At 35.4% G+C, this 14,046-nt stretch overlaps 1 protein-coding gene across 1 annotated transcript; it reads left to right on the plus strand.

Moving 5' to 3' along the window:
* Positions 1–7,746: 7,746 nt before the first annotated feature.
* LOC116894035 (olfactory receptor 51G2-like) lies at positions 7,747–8,718 on the plus strand. Its single transcript, XM_032895754.1, has one exon. It carries the CDS (start codon positions 7,747–7,749, stop codon positions 8,716–8,718), a length of 972 nt encoding a protein of 323 aa, XP_032751645.1.
* Positions 8,719–14,046: the final 5,328 nt, after the last annotated feature.

Below are 14,046 nucleotides of genomic sequence, written 5' to 3' on the forward strand. Positions count from 1 at the left end.
TTACCTCACAGGTTTAATACTGATTTATAAACTAACAAAAGCGTCTCCCAGGTGCCTGAGAGCTCTACTGAGATTTTAAAAGTTAGGGAATTTCCAACTATCCTAATAAATGCTTGCATTTATTTTTTCCTCAAGGGATCTGGGGAGGCTGCTTTTCTTGTAGAGCATGTCTTTCAATCCTATTATACTGGAGAAATGGATAAGTACCATTTTATTAGAAAGTGAAGACCTGTCAATTTTTTCCTTTATTGTAGGAAAGGCGATTTGAAGTGAAAATGTATAATGGTCAAAGTCTAAGAACCCTTAGTTTTTAAATATGAAAGGAATCAATTTGTAGAAATCTTTAAAATATGTCCATATGTGCTATCTAATGTCAAAAATACACAGCCACTTCATGTGATTTTAAGGTATATATACCTGTTTCTTCTATGTGAGAATAATATAGAATGATGTCTTGAAATAAATATATTTGATAGTAAATATACTGCTTTAATTGACCTAGCTAAATTACAAGTTTCATTTTCAATTTGATTTTAGAATTTTTCCTAATCAGAACCCTTAAATAATTTATCTGTTATTTTATGATTTGTAAAAATGTATAAAACCTTAAAAATAAGTCAGAAAATACATGTGTTCAAAGTCTTACTTTTGAGTTTTGTCTAAATGTGAAAAAAATTATTGCACTGGTTCTCTTCTTGGCTTTTTCTTTCATTGGCCCACATGACATCATCATGAAAGTGGCTGGTGTGCACTTCCCAATACTAACTCTTTTTTGATATATTTGCTGTGTTCTGAATCAATTCAGAATTTAGGTCATCCAAATGTCAAAATACTTAATTTGTTCAAATAGTTTTGACCAGTTAGTTATCCAAAAGTATAAATGACACATAAAGATGATTTTTATGTATAATATTGTATATACATATATTCATGTTACAACACTTGATGAAAAAGAGGCCATGAATTTGAAATGATATAAAAGTGGGTGAATGGAAGGACTGGATAAAGAAAAAAGGGAAACAATGTAATTATATTATATTCTCAGAATAAAATTAATAATAAAACCAGCAGCAGCAACAGCAACTACTGCTGCTGGTGATACTACTACTACTACTACTACTACTACTACTACTACTACTACTACTACTACTACTACTACTACTACTATAATAATAATAATAATAATAACAATAACAACAACACAAAACTGTTTGCACCCTCAACTTATCATTTATGTGTACCTGATTGTTCATTGTGTAGACTAGTGGAGACTTAGCTGTAATCTTTACTACAGAGAGATTAAGGGAAAGTGGTGAGATGGCCTTTAGGTGTGTGTCCAATGGGGAGTCCAACAGGTTCTAATAAATAGTTCTAATAGAAAAGTCATGTGATGACCCTGATTAAAACAAAGCCAACCACAAACAACCTAAAAGTCAGAAATCTAGGAAGGAGTGTAAGAGAGGGGAGTATAGAGTGGGATGGAGAATAATAGGGGTAAAAAAAGAAATATAAGAATGAGGGACATAGCATTGGAATGAACTATATTCACGTATGAAGTTGTTAAAACTACATTAAAGAAAATGAAAATCATAATTGCTATTACAGCCGAAGTTTCTATTAACCTATGAAATGTTGCTATTTTAAATCCACAATAATACTAATACTAAATAATTACATGAACTCTTAAAATTACACAATTATATTGATTAATCTAGACCACAGTGGGATCTATTTTAACAGTAGAACTAAAAATATTTTGGAAGCTTCCTTATATAAGTCAGAAAGTCATGGTTAGCCTTCCTTCTACTCTAGGAAGTAGAATTTATTTAGATGTGGAATGCTTTACAGTAAGTTCATTTAGTTCTACATTATGTTTCATATAACTACTCAAACTGAACGGTAACTTCATAAACTACAGTTTTTATGTTGCTAAGCAGCAGAATTCATAATCTGTCATGAAATGGTTACACACATTAAATAAAACAAAAAATGTTTGATAATGTTTGGGAAATGTAATTGCCTATATATCTAAAATAGCAGAATCACTGGCAGTCTCAATGGCAGATTCAGTAAATATTTAATTTCTAGAATATCAAATGCTTGGAGATGATCTTACTTGTAGACGAGACTATCCTAGGAGAAAAGGCAAGGCTGAGAGAAAAAAAAAAAAAACTACCCAAGACTGTGAGCAAGTGACTTAAAGCAAACTGATCCCTTTCTTTGTGTCATTGTTGTTATCCATGCATTTTTATTGGATAGTTTTTAATTTACATTTCAAATGTTAACCCCTTTCCCCCACCCAATCACCCACCTCTTTCTGCCTCCCTGCCCTGTCATACCCATACACTGGGGGTTCCAGCCTTAACAGGACCAAGGACTTCTCTTCCCACTGGTGTCCAACAAGGCCATCCTCTGCTACAAATGCAGCTGGAGCCATGGGTCTATTCATGTGTACACTTTGGATGGTGGTTTAGTCCTTGGGAGCTATGGTTGGTTGGTATTGTTGTTATTATGGGGTTGCAAACCCCTTCAGTTCCTTCAGTCCGTCCTCTAACTCCTCCAATGGGGACCCATTCTCAGTTCAATGGTTTATTGTGAGCATTTGCCTCCGTATTTGTCATGCTCTGGCATATATATATATGCCATTCCTTAAGTCCCTGCTCCAAACGTTGTCTCCATAGCTCCTCCTATGAATATTTTTGTTCCTCTGTCTAAGGAGTGAAACATCAGCATTTTGGTTGTCCTTCTAGCTTCATGTGGTCCGGGATTGTATCTTGGGTAATCTGAGCTTTTGGGCTAATATTTACTTATCAGTGAGTGCATACCATGTGTGTATTTTTGGGATTGGGTTACCTCACTCAGGATAATATTTTCTATTTCAATCCATTTGCCTATGAATTTCATGAAGTTGTTGTTTTTAATAGCTGAGTAGTACTCCACTGTGTAGATGTACCACATTTACTATATCCATTCCTCTGTTGAAGGACATCTGGGTTCTTTCCAGCTTCTCGTTATTATAAATAAGGCTGCTATGAACATAATGGAGTATGTGTCCTTGTTATATGTTAGAGCATCTTTTGGGTATATGCCCAAGAGAGGTATAGCTGGGTGCTCAGGTAGTACTACATCCAATTCTGAGGAACCTCTACACTGATTTTCAGAGTGGTTGTACCAGCTTGCAATCCCACCAACAATGGAGGAGTGTTCCTCTTTCTACAAATCCTTGCCAGCATTTGTTGTCACCTGAGTTTTTGATCTTAACCAATCTAAGTGGTGTGAGGTAGAATCTCAGGGTTGTTTTGATTTGCATTTCCCTGATGACTAAGGATGTTGAACATTTCTTTGGGTGCTTCTCAGTCATTCGATATGTCTCAATTGAGAATTCTTTGTTTAGCTCTGTATCCTATTTTTAATCGGGTTATATTGTTTCTCTGGAGTCTAACTTCTTGAGTTCTTTGTGTATATTGGATATTAGCCTCCTATCAGATGTCAGATTGGTAAAGATACGTTGATTGCCATTTTGTCCTAATGACAGTGTCATTTATATCTTTGGGATTCTGAACAACATTTGGTGATATCATTATTCACTTATGTGTTTATCTCTGAGGAAATTTCTCAGATCAAATGGGAAAGTGATAGGAATAGTTTGTTTCCACAGTTCAGATATAATCAACATAGAGGCATCTATAGATTCTGAATGCTGTTGTCAGGTGCATATATAGCTAGACTTAGATGTCTTACATCGTTTAGCCCAATTGGGAAAGACATTTACATTTTAAGCTTCTTTGTCAATTCTGAAAGGCAGTTTCCATGTTGGTTGCTCACAGTGTCTCTACAGAAGCTGCAAACATCCATACTCACAGCTGTTAAACACACATTATTACCAGTGTTGTACAGCTGAACCCGCAGAGTGCTATAAGAAGGACAATAGCCACACTTGGGAGGTGATCAAGACATCCATTTGCATAAGTGATCTGAGATTCTGTCTGTGTTTTAGGAATCCTCTTTATCAGAACATCTGATGGAAGGAGAACTACTATGTCAGGTAGAAGTTCAAATGTGCTGTTGCAGAGTAGGCTAACTGCAATGATGGTGCACTCTACATGTTTTTATAGTGCTTTTATTTTAAAATTTATAATGTAACTTCATACTTTCCCTTTTCCCTTTGCTCCCTCCCTATATGCTTAAAACTTAAAACTTGTTTAAAAGCTTATATTGTTATGGGTCTAGGGTCACATGCTATTTTAAGAAATAACACAAAATACCTTTAGTGATGCTTAAAATATTATGTAAAATGATCCACTAGCATTGATTGGTAAGGAGTATGTGGGCCAAAGAATGATGACAGAAAAAAAAGGATTGCTTTCTGAATCCTGATATAGTTTTAGGAACACCAAATAGTGTTTCGTTTGGAATGGATCAAATCAATTAAAGGGCAATACCTTGAATGGAAAGGTTTCAATTATATAAATGTTCTAGATTTCTTATTTATGGTTTGCATACATGTAAATTTCACATAATGCTATACTATGTCATTCTTTGGTAAACTGACTTCCTAACGGAATTGAATTAATACAACCTGGATATCTACTACCACATCTGATGAAGTCACATAATCGGCACCTCAGCATTTTTGCATTGCCTCTAGGGAGTAGAAAGTCCAATGCTGATACTCACATTAAGAAAAGGAGTGTTTAGGGAAATTATAATTCTCAGGGGAGAGCTTCTCACATAACAACTTAGCTGAATCTAGGCCAACACTACTCATGGTCTTCAACAGAGAAGGAGAAGCTGTGCTTACAGAATTCCGGAGAGGACACTGTCTTAAGAAGCCAGGTGAGAGAAAAACTATGTGTGATTTGAAATAGAAATTTAGGTAAAATATTATACATAAATTAGTGTGTATGGGACGAGCTAATTAAGTAGGAGGAAAAACCCAGGCCTGAGGAAGGGATCTTTTAGGGAAAAACATCCTTATGCTGGTTCTATCAAATATCTGAGATGTACGGAAAATGGTAGTAAAGCACTTAAAATGAACTGGAGAAGGAGGACTGTCTAAACACATGCTGATGCTGACCAGTGACCTGTCCTTCATCACAAATGTAAGCATACTTTTACATTCAAAAGTACACATTCAGAAAGTGCCCTGAAAATACAGTCTAAGCAAAAAGAAACATCAGTTACATAATAAAGCGTTTAGAAACAGGTGACACATAGAACTGAACAAATGACACTTTGCAAATAAGGGGACTCAGAGAGGTGTATTCTTATCACATTTAGGCTGAGTTTTCCACTCAGACTTTCCTGATAGAGCAGCTGTCCATTAAAGGGGCAGTTCCAACCAGTCCTCTGAAGCTAATTTTTTTTCTTTTAGGAACTTTTATTTATTTATTTTTTCTTTATCTTTATTAAATTGGGTATTTCTTATTTACATTTCAATTGTCATTCCCTTTCCCCTCCCCTTCTATAAAGTTGTTCCCCTCCCTATCCTCCCCCCATTACCGTCCTTCTCCCAACAATCACGTTCACTGGGGGTTCAGTCTTGGCAGTACCTAGGGCTTCCCCTCCCACTGGTGCTCTTACTAGGCTATTCATTGCTACCTATGCAGTTGGAGCCCAGGGTCAGTCCATGTATAGTCTTTGGGTAGTGGCTTAGTCCCTGGAAGCCCTGGTTGGTTGGCATTGTTGTACATATGGGGTCTCGAGCCCCTTCAAGCTCTTTCAGTCCTTTCTCTGAATCCTTCAATGGGGGTCCCATTCTCAGTGAAGCTAATTTTTTATTTCATCTCTGAGGTTTTACTTCTCATAATTAAAGCATGTATAATTAATTACTGCATTAATTACTGATTAATCACTGCATTAACTTCTGAGCCTGACCAAAAGGATAGAGGTGGAGAATTTGAGCTGTAGAATGTGTGGCTGAAAGTAGAAATCTGTCAGCAGGATCCTGAAACATCCCAGAACTAGTAACAGAAAAAAAGGTAAGTCAGGATTGAGACTGATTTCGGTGGTTTTCCTTCATGTTCTTTCTCTATCAGAACCTGAACTCAAAAGAAATTTTAAACGAGTCATAGAGGAATAGTGAGAGTCAATGGGAATGTATGCTCATATGCAGGGAATAAAGATTTCACAATGCAATCTCCAGTAAAGCTAACAGCAGGGGCAGTGATGGCAAGTGGACAGGTGAAGAACCAGATGTCTAGGGCTGATGCTCATGGTACCATTTCTTATGATGGGAAGACTGAGAAACGTGGTTAATCTTTAACTTTAGAAACATGGGGGTTGGGGATTTAGCTCAGTGGTTAGAGCGCTTGCCTAGCAAGTGCAAGGCCCTGGAGTTTGGTCCCCAGCTCCAAAAAAAAAAAAAAACATGGAAGGTGAGCTAAGATAAAAATAGCAAACTTGAAAGAATTTAAATGTGTTCATAGAATTTTTTTCTAAAATAAATGTGTTGTGCTTAACGTAGAGAATGAAAATGGAATCATCTCATAAATATTGCATGATATTTTTGTATTGATAGTTGCCTAATATTTTTGGTGAAACTAGTTAAATGTTCCAGATTTAATTTGTGTCATTAGTACAAAATATATTTCAGAATTAAACACATAGCCAAAACATCTATGAAGTATTAGCCTGAATTAAGAACAAATGGTTAACACCAAACCACATATGTAAAGTAGGCCTACTATAATGTGCTTAGACATACTGACTCAAAATGAACTCAATCACATTCAATAATCTTTATGAAAATATCTATATGTTGATAGTCACAAAATTAATATTCTATACTTTGAAATTAGTCCATATGCTATGTGAATTAGTATGTAAATATTTTAAGTATAGGTACATTTTCAATTTTATAGAAATAAACAAGGAAAGGGAATAACATTTGAAATGTAAGTAAAGAAATATATATAATAAAAAAGATATGACACAGTAAAAAAAGAAGTATTTTACTTTTACTTTATGTGGTACATGATTTTAGAAACCATGTTTGTATTAAGGAATGGTATGTCACTTGTCACAGTACTTCTAAAAATTAGTGATGGAGAAGTGACAATAAAATAATCTAAATCTACCATAAAGTATTTTGTACTATATTAAATATGAGTAAAAAATGTAAATTCATGTAGGTCTTTTTAGTTTTTGCACTCACATGCAGAAATTTTTAAGAAGAAAAAAGCATTAGCAATTCCCAGCTTGCTCTGAAGACTAGGTTCACACCTTACTTGGTAAAGTTTTGTCTGTTATATGCAAAATACTGGTTTCAATCCCAATACCACAAAATGCTTTAATTTTATGAACAAGCAGTCAACTGATATAACATTTATTCATTATAAGTAAGACTGAAGAATTCCACAAAATAGTGTGCTGCGGAAAATAGAGTGAAAATTTCAGTTAGTGAATGGGAATTTAGTTAATGATAATTTCCAAGGTTTTCATTTTAAAATGTCATTATATCAGTGTTATAGCTTAAATTAACTAAAACATATTTTTATTTTTTCCTTCAGTAATACATCATACCTGAAGAAGATTTTCCATAAAGGAATACTCTTTATTGGGTTCAACTTATACAATAGGAAAGGTCATAAAATCTTTTATCACACAAAACAACAGACCACTCATGACTGTATGAGGATGAGACAAAAAGAATGTGCATTCAAGGTACAAAAGTTATAGAGACAGGATTCTGCATCTATTTCTAGGACAACACATTTTATAGGCGAGGCATGCAGCCCTGACAACATGCTTCACATCAACATCACCAACTCCATCTTCTCCACCTTCCTAGTTACAGGCATTCCAGGGCTGGAGACAGTGTACATCTGGGTATCCATACCATTCTGTGCTATGTTTCTCATTACTATCGTGGGCAACATGACCATCATAATTGTTATCTGGCATGAGCAGACTCTTCATGTTCCTATGTATCTCTTCTTGGCCATGTTAGCTTCCTCTGATCTGGGTCTCTCTCTCTTTACCTTCCCCACTCTGTTGAGAATCTTTTTGCTGAATGCTAGAGAGGTGACAACCTCTGCATGTTTCACACAGATGTTCTTTATTCACACTTTCCAAGACCTTGAGTCAGCTATCATTCTGGCAATGGCCTTCGACCGGTACATGGCCATTTCCCATCCACTTCATTATCACTCCATTCTTACCGACACTGTGATTTCCAGGATAGGATTGTCAATTGTTGTACGAACCTTAGTTGTGCAGGTGCCTCTCCCCATCCTCTTGAGGAGGCTGTACTTTTGTCATTCCAATGTACTATCTCATTCCTACTGTTTGCATCCTGACATCATAAAGCTCTCCTGCTCCAGTACTAGTGTCAACAGTATCTTTGGACTCTTCGTGGTGCTTTCGACCATGGGGCTTGACTTTCTCCTCATCCTCCTCTCATACATATTGATTCTGAAAACAGTACTGTGTATGGCTTCCCACAGTGGCCGCCTCAAGGCTCTCAACACCTGCATCTCTCATCTGTGTGCTGTGGTCCTCTTCTTCACACCCATGATCTGCCTATCCATGCTGCATCGTTTTGGTCCAAAGCTCCCCTCACATGTCTATGTGACCCTGGCCAACATGCACTTTCTAATTCCTCCTGTGATGAACCCCATCGTCTATGTGGTGAAAACCAAGCAGATCCGTGACAAAATTCAGAAACTCTTTATTAAAAAAGCAACAGAGAAAGCTCGGGTTTCACCTACAACATAAATTATGAAAAATTTATGTAATATTAAACACAATCAAAAGCAACCTTTCCTCTAAAATATTAGTTTTTTTAAATTGAGCTTTGTACAGATATGAAAACTAAGAACTATAAAGTCATATAATTTCTTCAAGTCCACAAAATTCTCTCAAATTTCATAAAATTTTCTTTTCTTTTCATGCCCTATTTGTCATCTTATTGTTTAAATATTGCCATTCAGGTGTTGTTTAAAGGCAACAAGTAAATTCATCACAAAGTTTGTTCATGAAATAATGCTCATTATTATGTGTATAACTTTTAAACAGTTTTAAATTTTACTAAATTCAGTGTATGTGTGTATATGTACATGCACCAGTGTGTTGGTGCTCATAAAAGCCACAAGTGGTGCCAATCCAGGATTCCTTTGAGGTGAAATTACTGATGGTTGTTAGCTAAGCCATGGAAAGTCCTGGCTACTTGTACTAGCCAGACCAGGTACTGGGAACAGAACTTGGGTCTTCTACAAAAGCAATACATAACCTTAACTTCTCAGCCATCTCTCTAACATATATTGTTGTAAGTTTGTGTCATGAACAGGATATTCAATTTCTCTTTTGTCTTCTAGAGGATAAACCCTGCATCATTTTTCATACCATTTTCTCTTCACTTAAATACAGCTGTCTATTTATCTAATAGATATATAGGACATTTAAATATGATGGTTGTCTTGTCTTCATTGTGTTGTCTTTGTTCCTTAAACCAAGTAAGTTGTACAATCTCAGACAACAGCATAGATTGAGTAGTAATGTGAGAAGGAGGTAAAAACAACAAAATTCAGATAATGAATTCCCATAACTTCACTCATAACCAACACATTTCAGAAAATGGTACAGAATCTGGGCTATATTGGGGCAAATGCAGAGGATGGAAAAATATGTGCTGTGTCAATAAAGTCAAATATTTGACTATGTGAGTCTTATCCAAGGATGTGTGTGTGTGTGTGTGTGTGTGTGTGTGTGTGTGACTTTGTATACATCTACCATAACATTTTCATGCTTTGATTTTTATATTTTCTGTACTCAATTTAATTTTCCTCCCTTTAATTTTACCCACATCTGTTATAGACTTTCTGTTTAACATACATCCAATGGTCCTTATTTTTTTCTTTTTTTTGTGAAAAATCTAACATTTTTTTAAAAAAATTTTATTTAATCTTTTTACAGTCCAGATTTTATCCACCTCCCAGTCCACCCTCTGACTGTTCCAAATCCCAGAACTCCTCGCCCCACCCCTGTCTCCATGCCTCCATTAGGATGTCCCCAACCCACCACCCCCACACCCTACCAGACCTCCCCAAACCCTGGGGCCTCCAGTCTCTTGAGGGTTAGGTGCATCTTCCCTGACTGAGTCCAGACATGGCAGTCCTCTGATGCTATGTATCAATCAAGCTTCATCCAGAGAAAATAGTCAACACATTCTTTTTTTATTAAAACAAAGAAATAGGATTATATTCCAATATGTGTTACCGTAAAAAAAGTCAAGATAATCTCTTATGTGGTGTTACTTTTGGCATCAATATCATGTTTGGCAACTTTCTGGTTACCTTAGTCACCGACACCCCAATGCTTATGGGTATTTCCCATTAGCAGCAGCAGCAACAGCTACTCTGTCCACTTCTTCCTAGTATCATCATGCACAAATGAATTATTTTGAAGTTGGGTAGCATAAAATTGTGTGCAATATCTGCTCTGAGAGTACGAATGAATATGATGTTCTAGATTTTTTATGGGCTTAGTTTACAAATGAGGGTGCTTCCTAGCATGCCATGAGCTCTATTCACTCTCTAGTCTTTAATTAAGTGATAGAGTAGGTGAACTATGAAACCATTTCTGTCACATGATTCCTGTTGAAAATTTGAAGCAATATATTGTTCTCACTGTTTCTGTATATTTTGGCCAATAAAGACATTGGTTCATCATGTGACAGAAGAAAATTAATTTTTGCATCACTTGTGTATGTTTGTATAGAGTGGTGGTATTTATTTTATCCTTAATGTTTTTAAGAATTAGGGATAAGCTACAAGTTCAACAAGTTAATTTCCTTCATAGTAGCTTTTTCCCCTTCCACCTGCCTTCTTTCCATTGCTGCTTTTTTTATGTTCATTTTTCCTTCCTTTCTCTTTTTTAATTTTATTTATTTTTTGCTTGAGAAAAAACTTCACTATTCGCTCTGTTCTGACTTTAAAATTACATTCTCCATCCTTAGCTATTTACTTCTTAGTGCTGATGTTATGAAGCTTGTACCATCAAGTTGTATTTATAATGGCTTTTGATGTTTTTCAAACAGGGTAACAACAAAAAATTATTAAGTAAACATGTATCTAAAAACTGACATTGAATACAATTATAAAACCAGGACTATACATTGTCAAAAACTGCTAAGAGTATGTATGTGACTATTGAGTGCAGTACTATAAATGAGATGTTTCTATTAACCTCTTACAATGAATATAAGAGACAGAAGAAAAGAAGAAATTCTTGAAATGACGTCTGTAACACCTATGAACACAGCAGAAGTCATGATGTGCATGTATTGTACAAGATTGCATTCATCTTGTAAAATTTTGGATGCTATTGGCTAACAAAATACCAACCCTCCATGACCATATATATATATGTGTGTGTGTGTGTGTGTGTGTGTGTGTGTGTGTGTGTGTGTGTATTACATGTATTTACAGTCAATGATTGTTGAACTAAGGGAAGTCATATTCTCAGGAGTGTAGCTACTGTTAATTTCTCCTCTCTTGAGTAATTGCCCTCCTCCCCAATATGTACTGTTTCCCACAACCCTGTTTAAACTCAATGGTCCACTAATGAGTATACAAAATAAATAGAAGGAAGTAAGAGGGGGACTTGCTGTGGAAAGAGGTGTGGTAAAAGAGGGGAGTATTTAAAGGAGATGGGAAAATATTACCAACATGAATTACATCCTTCAAACTGTATGATATAAATTAACAGTTTTTAATATTTTACATTTCAATATCTTTACTATTCATAAGTGACATATTCTTTTATAGTACAAGTCTGAGGTGTGAAATGCAGAGCCCCTCCAATATTCTTTAAGTCTATAATGAGCAGCATTATTTCATTTTTCACATGTACTTATAAGCACAAACTTTTTCACAAAGGACTCTTGACTATTCATGCCAGAGATTTATGACTTTATACTATACAAGAGACATTGTAATCAGTTCAAATATTTTTTTTATTTCTGTGCTTCTTAAGGACACTAGAATACCCATAGTGAAATGACAACAAAGTAATCATCTAGTCAGTTTGTTTTCCAATGCTGATAATACATCACTGGCTGTATCAGTACTTCTCTACAATCCCCAGATGTGCCTTAAATATTTGTAACTATCCCCTAGATACATGTAATTCACTCTATTTTCCTCCCTAATGGTTCAGAAGTCATTTACACACTGCATATTCCTATTAACCATAAAAAGGATAATTGTATCACCTAGAAGAAAAGGTCAAAATTGATTCAGCTTTAAATTAGTCTTTTAGAGATCATATGGGGTTTTGCCAATATTATACTCTAGTAGAATTGCTTTCACACACACACAAACACGCGCGCGTGCGCACGCGCACACACACACAATTGACAAAATTACAAGAATTTTATTTTTAATTAAAATACAATTATATCATTTTTATCTTTATCATTTTATCATTTATATCATTCTCTCTCAAAGTCATGGCCTCTTTTTCTTTAGTTGCTGTAGTTTTGCACACATAACCATACACACATATATACCCCCACCCCCACACACATACCACACATGTATGCAGACATACTTACTTGTATAGCCTAAATATATAAATACAATGTGCTTAGTTCATCTAGTGTTGTTTGTTGAAGGTTGACCACTTGATATTGGATGACCAATTGGAGAGGTTTTAGTTAATACTATTTTTGTCACTAGTTAATTTATTTATTCACATTATATGCCAATTGCTGTTCTCTCCCAGTCCTCTCTCCCAGAGTCCCCCCCTCCACCCCCTTCCTGTTCTCCTCTGAGAGGGGGAGGAGAGCCCTGGGTATCACCACACCTTGGCATACCAAGTCTCTTCAGGGCTAGGTACATCTTCTCCCATGAAGGCCATTTTCCCTATTCTTGGGATTCAATTTATTAGTTGCATGTAGTTCTTTGCTTGTAAGATTTCTTCTTTCCATATTAGCATGCCTATTAGCACAGAAAATATGATTAAATAATAAACACCTATATATAGTCTACCTTTGTGTGTATGTGTGTGTGTGTGTGTGTGTGTGTATTAGGATCAAAAACTTTAAAGTTAATAGTTCAGAGTATTTTTGATCTCCGTAAATTATAAATTTCAAGCTAAATATCCAAATATAGCTTCACATAAGGTTATAATGTTTATTGATTATCTGACTTCTTACTTAGAATGTAATTAATATATTTCCACCACTACAGTCAAAATATTCCAAAGCCAAAGATTATTCATATTTTAGACATGAAAACAATTTAAAAATATTTCTAATGTGTTATAAAATTTTCATTAAAATGACATGAAATATTCTAGGAACCATGTTACAGCAATGGACCTATTTTACAAGTTGTTGCTTATCAATACAGCCTTTGACAAAACTCCAAGGCTATATCTGAGTAATATCAAGACATTTACCAAGTAGTGATTCAATCATCTGTACCAGGGCAACATCTCAGAATGAGCCACATCAGTGCTACACGGTAAGGAACAATTAAATATCTACGTACGTCTCCTGTCCAGTATGGGGACTGTAATGTTGATCATGTAACAGATGGTGTACCTTTGTGACTGGTTTCCATAGGGAGTCTGGCTCCAAACTGCAAGCACACTCTATAGACAGAACTATCTTTAATGTTTCTCTGAGGTTCATGGCACTGGCAACTAATGGAAGAGAGAAAAATGGAAGACAGAAACTTGGTTAAATTTTGCCTATGTATTTTTGCTTCTGACAAGTGTACCACATCCTTTGCTGTGTATTAAATCTTATCCATGAGTATATATCACATTGCATACTATGACTCTGAAGAACCAATGAATTATTGTACATAATCTCATATCACTTGTGGCTTGTTTCTGATGTTTCTGTTTCAACTGATAGTAGCTCTTTACCTTTATAATATTTTTCACTTTTCCTTTTCTCGACTTAACAAAAACACTCCAGGCTCATTCTATATGTGCCTCTTGAATCAGCTTGAATCTACCTTAAACCTTAAAATATTTCCACAGAAAATGAGAGCGCATTTTTAAAATGTAAAAGGAAAAAAATGTGAGATCAAT

Source organism: Rattus rattus, chromosome 2, assembly GCF_011064425.1.
Source record: "Rattus rattus isolate New Zealand chromosome 2, Rrattus_CSIRO_v1, whole genome shotgun sequence".
Taxonomy (NCBI): Eukaryota; Metazoa; Chordata; class Mammalia; order Rodentia; family Muridae; genus Rattus; species Rattus rattus.

Coding starts and splice junctions, on each gene's coding strand:
- LOC116894035 (XM_032895754.1), top strand. CDS start 7,747: ATGCTTCACATCAACATCACCAACTCCATCTTCTCCACCTTCCTAGTT.